At 35.6% G+C, this 11165-nt stretch overlaps 1 protein-coding gene across 1 annotated transcript; it reads left to right on the forward strand.

The window, feature by feature from the left end:
* Positions 1-4807: 4807 nt before the first annotated feature.
* On the forward strand, positions 4808-10686 carry jv (javelin; the record flags this gene model as incomplete). The annotated part of the gene is made up of 2 exons (XM_028318457.1): positions 4808-5572; positions 5742-10686. Coding segments are annotated over 2 exons (5455 nt in total), but the record flags the coding sequence as incomplete, so codon positions are not given.
* Positions 10687-11165: the final 479 nt, after the last annotated feature.

Here is an 11165-nt window from a genome sequence, read left to right on the forward strand (position 1 = left end):
TATCCAGCTGGTTTAACTCAACCAGCTACTCACATGATTGAGTTGAAACATCGTATTTTTTATGCAAACCAAAAATAGGTCTTGGAAACTCCCTCGCTCCAGCATATTTTAAATTCTATCACAGTCGACTGACCTGCAGTGTTCTTTATTAAACTTAGCGAAGCGTATGAAAACTTAAGTAAGTAAGCTATAGCACAGAATTTCTAGTAGTAGTAGACTTACTTAGAACATTTTCGTTATGAGGATCTTAATCAGATTCAGATTGTATGGCATTGTTCGTTTAAAAAACATTTATAACTATCAGTACATGATGAAAATTAAAAAGTCGCTAATCTAAAAATATTTAATTGAATGACTTGACACCGGCTGTGCCTCCGCCACAGGTAACATAGTATTTTATAGGGTTTCCTTCTTTATTAGGTATATTTTAATAAATATTTTTCATGTTTTAAAGATACGATTAATTTATTTTTATCGTGCCGCAATACTAAACCTGAAAGATAATTATTTGTAACTAATGTTACAATATGATTACATTGACCTCTTATTTTCAGTCGGTAAAAACTGACTCGAAAGTTTTTAAGGTGGAAGTCCGTTTGCACATTACGGACTAATCACCGGAACAAAATTGATATACTACACAAACTTCCCGTATTATATGACTGCCTGTTCGAGGCCCATTCGTAGATGATTTTTGATTTAGCAGACGTAAATGGTTTCCACACAGGCATTAAAGAAGCAATTTAGGTCCTCAAAGTATGTAGAAGGCGATGTTTTGACAAACTCAGCCTGGACTGCATTATCTGAAAAGCACCCCGTAAAAAGAACACCCCGTATAAACGATAGGTAGTTTTATTCCAGTAGACAACCAGAACGAAATTACACATTTGCGGCTATTTTATTACAATGGACGAAAATTTAAGCGGACATACCAACGACGGAAACTATTAATAAATGAATTACCGTGGTACTGACTGGCCTGTGGCTACTGCTGACATTAACATTTTAAACCATTAATCTTCTCATGATATGACCGTCTCAATCGGATATTTGTGTACATTTATTTATATCAACGCATAATTGAAATAACATTTCTATGCCCACTCACTGGCTTTAAAAGAGCAATCAATAAGTTTTCCTCTGTTTTTGATTGCTTAGCTTCACCTATGGCTTCAACCACTAGGATAAGTGATAGCTGTAATAGCTGTATTGTAGTACGAGTAATAACAAAGCATCATAAACACTTTAAAGACATTTGTTTCAATAAAGGGCGCTGCCAGTTTATGAACTTCCTCTGTTTATTATTACGATCACTGCATTCGAGCCAAGAGCAATCCACGAAGTAAAATAATTCACTTTTATTGCAGAGCAGTAAAATGTATTAGATTAGCATGACTAGTGAACGGTAGCCAACGCAGGTGCAATCAATAAAAGCCCGCTGTAAAGGCTCATTAACTAAATACCTTTATTGTATTCAGTAATTGCTTAATTATTATAAGCTGATTAACGCAGCGCGTACGCAATATAAGAAAATCAATTGACTATGACCGCGGTCGTCGTTGCTGATTATTTCGTTTCAACAGACCGTTTCAGTCTTAGATGATACTGTTTCAAGGTTTTTCCACGCTTTAGTTAGTTCAACTTTATCGTCGTCTCAGATTCGGGTCGGTTCGATTATAATATTATCACACATAGTAAAAAATCAGTTAACAGTAAGGTATACTATTAATTTGTCAATACGACCCCTAAAAAGTAACTTCAACTCGGGCAACTTGAGAAGAAAAATAAGAACCAGGTTACCATGTTGTTATTTGCGAGACCATTACCATACACAGTACGCGAATAAGTTACCTTGAATTTCATTTGACTAATCTACTTATTATAAAACAGTAATCTCAAATGTGCTTAGATATCGCTCAAGATGTCTCCCACATTTAAGACGAGATAAAAATAGACTCATTTCTTTGACTTAATAGATCTTTGGATAGAAAGAGTGAACGTGCATAAATAAATATTATAGTACGATGATTATTTTATTCATAACGCCCATCCATTACTACATTATCGCTAAAATGTCAGTCAAAATAAAAGTAATAAATTCCAACAGCTCATATCATATTTGTTGCGGCCAATGAATCACGCCATTACACCAATCATTGGCTAATACAATTACTAAGTATCTACTCACTCTTTTCAGAAAATCTCTGCTCGATCAATAAATCGCATCACTGCGTATCAACAGTCATTTATTACGTGTAATTTCCACTGTAGCTGAAAGTCTTATCGTGCTCTACATGGCGGAGGTATCTCAATAACTCGTTAAATTCCTAGAACAATTGCGGGAGTGTGCGTTCTGAAAAAGCGGGAGTCGTCGGCCGGTTGGCGGTACCATGAATATTTATAGCTGACATTCTTACAGCGGGTCGCGGGAAAATATACCGCAGAATAACTTTGGTACACCCCGTTACTCTCGAACTTTGGGGCTGGTACATTCAATGCCCTTGCGTAGAATTTTAGTAAGTTAGGAAACAGCTATTTTTGTTATGGTGCCTACTTGGTGTTGTTTACTCTCTACACGAGTTGAAATAGATAAGAACTCCGCAATCTATTAGAATAATTGCCTATGTCGTAAAGATGAAACTGAGGTAAAAACACTTAACTAAACTAACGTAGACTTATTTATATTTTAGTTTTGACAAAGTATTTTTACGTTGATGTACCTAAAAGTAGTATGTTATTGAAACTAACTAAAGCAACAACTGTTAATCCTTATGGAATGTAGCAATTTCTATGAAGCTGCTTGGAAATAACTCCAGAAAATTGTATCCCATCAAAAACAATACTTGTCAAAAAAACCAAGTCTCGCAACTCAGTTGTTCTACGGTAAAAAGTTGTGAGATCCATGTAATACCAAGTCCAGGCCAGGAAATCTTTAACGTTTTACATAAATATATTGACTTGGCCATCGCACTAAATAATTTAATTTACACGTGTTTTCATGCGATGGCCAAGTCAATATTTTATGTAAAACGTTAAAGATTTCCTGGCCTGGACTTGGTATTACATGGATCTCACAACTTTTTACCGTAGAACAACTGAGTTGCGAGACTTGGTTTTTTTGACAAGTATTGTTTTTGATGGGATCTCATTTCTTTTTGTATTTTGTAGACAGCAGTTATGTATCTAGAAAACTGGACCGAAATTGAAAAATTTTACTCGACTTGGCGGTTGCACTACCGTGCCCCCAAATATTTTAGTTTTTCCTTGATTCATACACCAAACACTACTTATATTCCAAATTTGAAGCTTCTAGGTCTGCTAGAAGTGCCTTAGAGTTTTGATGATCGGTGAGTCAGTGAGTGAGTCAGTGAGTGAGTGAGTCAGTCAGTGAGTGACAAAATTAAGTAACTTTGACCCGTTATAATTCTTAAACTACTGGTTCAAATTGAATGAAATTTTAAATATACCGTGTCTTTACAATTCCTGCATAGCTAATGAAAATTCAGCCTTCTAGTTTTATCCACAACGAAGTTACAGGCGGTCGAAAATGGCCTGAATTGCTTCGAGAAAAGGATGGTACGGCCGTGCCGCTTTTTTGCTCGACTTGGTGGGGGCACTGCCGTGCCCCCAGATCTGCAGTCGATACATATACATTTCCCAATAGAAATTGGAATTTTTAAACTCACTCGTAGTACATTAAGTGTCATTGCGTTCCGGCTGACACTGGGCGCCGTGTTTATTACTAAGACGGGGCGTTTTGGCCAGCGTTCAAATGATCTCTGCAGACAATCCCAAGAACATTTGGTAAAAATCTAAGCGACCAACATTTTATGGTTCATTTCGTTCGCAACTGGCCACTTCGGGCCGAGGTTTCGATCAACAGTTGATTTATTTTTAGCCATTGTAAACGTTACCATTGAAAATCAATATAACAATATGGTTTATTGAAAAAAACTGGTTAGATTAGGACATACGAAAACAAATCTTCATCACAATAAACATTTATTCAATGAAAAACAATCAAGTCGATTAGACATAGATTTTCTGAGAGAAATTCTCGACGAGCCAAGGTTATTACACCGAAGATGGGTCAAGCAGGAGGGTAGAAAGTAGATGAATAATTTTATAACCAACCTTCCTTATTATTAGGCCCTCAATTTGAGTAATCAAGTTTACGCTGCGGTACTCCCCTGTTGGTTTTCGTCGTGCTTTAATTTTTTTATTAATAAATTATGGAAAACTTCAACTCTTATCTTTCATATTCTCAGAGCCTCAATTTGATTTTGTAAGCGAAGTTTTATTGAAACTTATAAATCACCAGGTACATGCTACATTACTAACATGGCTATTAAAGTATAAATATATTTTAGTATCATGGTATATTTAGAACATGGCGTTAGAGGTTAGGTCAAAATTATCATTACATCAATCGTGCTCAGTCCCCTTAGACACAAAAAAAAACAACATCAAATAACTAGGATTTGAATGTTTTGCTGTCAACATCGATTTAGAACGACGCTGGCGACGTGCCAATATTGTCTAGGCATAAAACACGTCAACTGACAACACAGAAATCTCTGTTGCCTTTGGCCAAACCCTTAATGATTCTGAGGATCCCTAAGTGTTTGACGAAGGATACCCTATCATTAACGATGTCCTATCTTAATATTTGAACAATGCCGCATTCAATAATAAACTATGACTCAAGACTTACCACACCAAAAGCTGAACTATATCATATGCAAACAAAATTATCTTTCTGCACCATGATACATCTTAATCTAATCTAGAATGTTTTGCGTTTCAGACACTCGGTGGACTCGGTCGCGTCGTATTCTAGCCAGAATCACGTTGACCGTATAAGAACACAGAATTTCTCAGCGGCTTCTTGTCAAGACGAAGGCGACTTCGGGTCGATCAAGACAAGCCTCTTCAGACGGTCTTCATCCAATTTGGAGTATCCACACAAGCGGCCGGAAAGCGTGACGTCTAATGCCAGCTCCACAAGAAGCCGCCTTCGAGAACTAGTCGAAAGGAAATCGAGTCAGGACGAGCACAAGTCCGCGGCAAACACCGTCGGTGACATACAGTACTTTGAGAATCCCACAGAAACGCTAGAGTTCGACAAACCGCGCAATTCGCTTGAATCCAAGAAAAGTCAAGAGGAGCGTCCCAAAAAGAGGAAACATTCAAAAGTAAAGGAGAAGGACAAAGATATATGCGAGAACAAAAATAAGAAGCACGAAAAATATCAAAGTAAACTCGCAGAGTATTATAAGCTCCCTGTACAGTTACCTCAAGACGAATTCTATCAACACCTAACGCGATCCAAAGCAGCAGAAGAATTGTTACAAAAACGATTCTCGAATTCTGATACCGAATTCAGTGGTAGTTACGGTAGATTATGTAAACATAAAGAACCAGAACCATCAAACCTAAGGCGCAGTCGAAGTTTAGCAGTTATAAGAGAAGAGACCTTCACCGATCTACAAATACAAAACCACGCTAAAAGCAAAAGATCACAGCTTATACCCCGTGCCCGCTTATTCGACAAACCTTGCTTCAAAGACAGGTAATAAATAAAACCTTTTTATTATTCTTACTTTTTAATAACCATATTAATTATTGTGTTCGCCTATTAGTAAATTGTCAAGAAATTGCATACTCAGATTTACACACCCTTAGTTTCCTAAAATTGATCATTTGTTCACAAAATTCAAATCATGTTTTCTCAATTTCAGGTTTCCTGGACGAGCAAAATATCAAACAAAGGAAGAAGTATTGGAGAGTATTTATATTGATAGCACTGCCTCTTGTTTCGGTGATATAAACGCTCAAAGAGAAAGCGATATTCAAATCGCTACACCAGACAATAAGTCTGAAAAGGAAGACGCATTATCCCGAAACGAGAGTCATCATTCTAGATCTGTAAGTGGCAGTTGGCCAAATTTAAACGAAGAATCTAAGCAGACGAACCTTTCCGAAGACAGCATCGGACACTCGCGTAACCCCAGCGAAATAGATAGTTTAGATTCTAATTACGTAAGAAAACACTATAACTTTGAAGCACATCGAAAGAATTACAAGGACAGTTCTCCCGAAACTGAAAGATCAGCAGTGTCTCCAAATCATAGTAAAGAACTCTACGTAACAACTGACGACCACGACACTGATAACGAAGATAGGGGCAGGTCCAAAAATAATACACCAAAATCGTTTACCAACGATAGTTTGTCAATCACTCACAGTGATAAAGATAAGGGAGAGCTAATACCGCCGGTAAATATTAATGAAACACATTCTTGTGATGAAATTCCTATAACCAATAATCAGGAAGAAACACAAGATAATAAAGATCCGGATACAATAAGTAAGAAGAGCGAACCAAAACCAGATGAAGATGCACAGTCTATAGTTTCAGAAAGTGACGGTACTATTTCAAGTCCTCACGACAGTATAACGTCTTATATTTCAATTTCAATTGCTTCGTCAGACAAGTCACACAAATTGGAATATTTGGCTAATTCCTTAGCTGAAAAAATTGATGAGTATTGTGACTCGCAATTCAAAGAAAATATTTCCGTGACATCGAGGACTATTAATTCGGAAAATAATCCAGAATCTGATCCCATCTATACAAAAGTCAATAAAAAGAAAACCTTCGCTGATATCAAACGGGATTCCTTTTCGAGTAAAAGTGTGAATTTGTTTAACGAAATTCACAAAAATCAAAACAACGAAGTCTATATAAGCAACACTTACATTGAAAGTGACACATTTTCCACAAAAAGCAATTGCACGTCTACTAAAAATATCACAACTGAACCATTTGTGACCACATTAATTGAAAATCAGTATTACTCTTTACCAGATATAAATATAAGTAAATGCTTAAGAAAATCAGAACGAATAGACGCACAATTACGCGAGGAAGACCCCGAAGATATTCCTTGTGAAAATACGTACGAAATTGCACAAACACACTTCAGAGAAATTTTATCTTCAAAAGGTAACGGCAATTACGGTCAGCTCAATAAATCGAATATTAACCATAACAATAATACACTCAAAACAAATAACCCAATCTACTTACCAGAATATTCAGAACCACATTTAATACAAAATTTCACTAAACTTGAAGACGACTTGAAATCCATTATAACTATAGAAAGTTCGAACGCAGACGATAAAGAAATTTTCTACAGTTCTGATACACACCAGAACGAAAGAGAAATAAATGAAATAGAAGGAACTATAAGGAACAACAAAGTTATAACTAAATCTGAAAGTCTTAAGATTAATTCTGTATATAGACCTGAGATCAACATTATTAAGTCTTTGTCAAACGACAATATCTGCAAAACTGTACAAGAGAAGAAATCTCGGGTCGGAATAAAGAAACACTACTCTTTGAGACAGCGAGATCCCGTCGACGAAGACATAAATCGCATACCTAGCCCAAATACTGTAGAAAGGTCTCTTTATAAATCAACTGATTCTCCTTTGGTCAAATCCTCTCAAATCGAAGAAATAAAAGCTCAATCACTCCTATCTAGAGTACAATCATTCAAAACATCAGCGGAATCCAATATTGCTATAGTACCATTGAGTGGTCACCAAACTATTGTTATTGATCCACCACTCAATCAGAAACCAAGTGACATTAATCTACCTACTGTGTCACAACAAAAGGAAGTTATATCAAACAAAGATAATAAAGACACAGAAGTCAAAGTTGAGCCAATAAAGCCAATAAAAAAAGAACAAGAGACACAATCTGAAAAGAATAAAGAAATCAAGAAACCTACAACTGAAAACAGTTCTATCGATACTTCTAGTTTCCATACACCAAAAGATCCTTTTATAACTATTAAGCTTAATAAAGTAGTTAAAACCACTATACCTAAGCTCAAAAAAGAAACCAGTGAAAAGATTTCTTACGTTCAACATAGATTTGAGAAACCACCTCCTAAATTGATCATCAAAGATAAGAACTGTAACGATACGCAAGTATATTCTTTCAAAAAAGTAAATACTACAATGACCAGGCCCCAAGTTTTACAAGTTATTGATTCAAGAAGTAAACAAAACACAGCAAATAAAATGGAGAAGAATACAGTTTACACTCCAATAAATACAGCAGAAGTAGCTAAAACAGAAGAGAAGATAAACGTTAAAGTCGATAGTGTTCCAGAAGTAAAAGAAGAATTAAAAACTGAAAGTAGCGTCAAAGAGAAACTACACAACGCAATAAAAACCGACATAGAATATCAAGAAAAACTTAACTCTGTGAAAAATTACTGGTCTCGGTTAATAGATAAAGGGCCTGATGTAAAAGAACAGAAGTCAGAAAACGACTATAAACATGAAGAATTATTTAACAACAATAATCAACAACAGATCAATGATATGGCTGATGAGCTAAAAGAACAAAATGTTAATGATAATGAAGAAGAGAAGTCTTCTCCAGAAATATCGGTCGGTAATATCATAAAATCACTAGAAAGTGTAAAAATTGTAGATAGCATACGTAAAATAAGTCAAACTAAGCTACATTTATGGAAGGATGAAACAGAAAAGGTAAAAAGTGATTCCGAGATTGAAGAGACGCCGTTAGAGAAAATCGTAAAAGACACTGAGACACAGGTATACGAAAAACCAAAACCAAAGAAACCAGAAACGGAATTTAGCAGAGACACGCCAGAAATAGAAATTGTAGAATTAACAAGTGAAGACAATCAAAACATGAAAACTCAAGCAACTCTTATAAAAGCTAAAGGTTTTGAAAAAGGATGTGATGAGTTTGACCACGTGCGCTACAAAGTAATGAAGTCAGAGTTGTTCAAAAACAGTATGATTGCTAACTACAGAAAAGAAGCTCAATTCGATGGCTTGTTACAATATCTGCAAGATTATAGTTTTCAAGAATTATTAGTTAACAACAATATTGTTATTATTGAACCCGTCAGAACCAAAGTCGAACCAGTTCCAAGAAAAAATACCGATACTTGTAAAATTCCACCTACCTTATTGAAAAAGAATGAGAATCCCTGCAGTCAAGTAGACAAATCTAAAAATGCTATTCGTAGACACTTTTTCTACCATCCTATTCGGGTGAATAAGGAAATTATAGAAGAAGAATTACCAAACCCAGATACAGTAAAGAAAGTGAGAAACTTGTTTGAAGATACATTAAAAATGAAGAGTCCAATGACTCAAGATCCTCCTCTAATCGATGAGAATATGGGCTTGACAAGACGTGCGACGTCATACAGAAACTTAAGTGAAGAAACAAAAGGCAGCAGAATGGGCGGAAGGAAAAAAGTTATCCGTCAACTTACTATTGATACAAATTTCGGAAACAAAAAGTGGGACAATGCTAGTCTTTCTAGTGGAGTGTCTAGTGGAGATCTCAGTTCTAACAACGAATTCGAAAATGAAGCCTTAAGCCCCTACTCACACAAGAATTTAAAAGATAATTCATACAGTTCCAGTGACGAATATCTTTGTGACTCTATGAGTCAAGATTTTTGCTGTGAGAGCCAATATGTTAGTCCTGACATACTTAAGAAAATCAGGGAATGTGGCACATCCGTAACATACTACGGTGGAAAAGTTTTAAATTCTAAAACTGGATCTACTGTCAGCCCTATGACTAAAGCAATTATGGAAGAAATCAAAAGTTTACAAAAAAACTGCAGTAGAGATTGCTACTCTTGTCAAACGAAGTGTAGAGGAAATAGGTGTTCATGTCTTGTGGCCGACAAACATAAACAAATGGTTTCTGAAAAGCAAAAAGTAAGTAGCACAACTGAACCGATAAATCAAGCTCAAAATAAATTCACCCGAGCTGAAGGATTCCCTGGATTTAAATTTAAACTAGTGAAATCCAACAGTTGTAGCAGTCGCCTAGAATTAACAGGTACTGATGATAGCAAAAATCCCAGGGTCAAGTACAGGAAATTCCAAACCGATGACCCGCCGTTAGTTTACGACGATGAAAATTCTGTGAAAAATAAAATTTGCCGATTGGAGAGCTACAACAAAGGTATAGTTAAAACTCCGTTTGATAACAACAAGAGTGATGATAAAAAAGAAAACCAAAAATCAAAACATAATATTAAAAGAATCGAATCCGAACTAAGAAGAAGCGAGTCAACCTCGCAAACAAATATCGCGGTTCCAACGATTAAGGAAGATGATAGTAAGGAAAATTCAGAGACTGCAGAGGGCCGGAAGAACTTAACGCAAGCAGAAAAAGAAAAACAAGCTCTTGAGGCGCACAGTTTTGAAAAGAAGTTTTATTATGTGAACGACAACGTGGATCAGACCAAAACCACGACCGGCAAGTTTGGTGAGATGGTATTCGAAGAGTTTGAAGTTCTTGAGTCGTGTTTCGATAGTTTAAATAGTAATAAGTCCTTGAAGTAATTAGAATGTAATTTAAGCTTCGCTTACATACGTAAATTGTGATCTGTATTCAAATGATAAAATAACGCTATTAAATTATTGCTAGTAGGTATAGTAATAAACTTCTTTTATAAATATTTAGCTTTATCATGTATCTAGTATAGTTTAGGTGCATAACTTTTACCGTAGAAAATTGTAAACATTCCGAATCGAAAATTACTGTAGTCTTGGTGATGGTCTTTTATTCTTTGTATTAAATATCCAATATTACAGTTATGACGTGGTTTTCTTTTCCCTGGACTCTCAAGCTTACCGTCAGATTTTTCGTGGTCGACTTTGGAGGCTGAAGACTTGGATCCATGTGCGCATACACTTGTGTAGAACGAGCGGCGCGTAGGCCGCCACCGCCGACACCATGACTCCTATTGAAATAAATTACAATACTTAATAACTGAAATAATAACTGTAGAGTTAAATAATATCATAGGTACTATTAATTCTACTAATAAATAATTTTAGGTTCCACGCCTTTCAATGTGAATGAATATAATATTTTAAGCTCTATCCAAGTATAATTAGTTCAGTGTTGATTTTAATACCATTTTAATACTGTAATATAAATAAATAAGGATACTATTTACATTACTACACCAATTACCTACCATACTATTAATATTCAAACTAGTACTTTAACACGATAAACTAGCAGTAGGTGTATCTCTAACAAAATCTACGACCATATTAATCATCAATCG

The sequence above is a fragment of the Ostrinia furnacalis genome, unplaced genomic scaffold (assembly GCF_004193835.3).
Source record: "Ostrinia furnacalis isolate ACB-3 unplaced genomic scaffold, ASM419383v2 OfSCF6907, whole genome shotgun sequence".
Classification (NCBI taxonomy): Eukaryota; Metazoa; Arthropoda; class Insecta; order Lepidoptera; family Crambidae; genus Ostrinia; species Ostrinia furnacalis.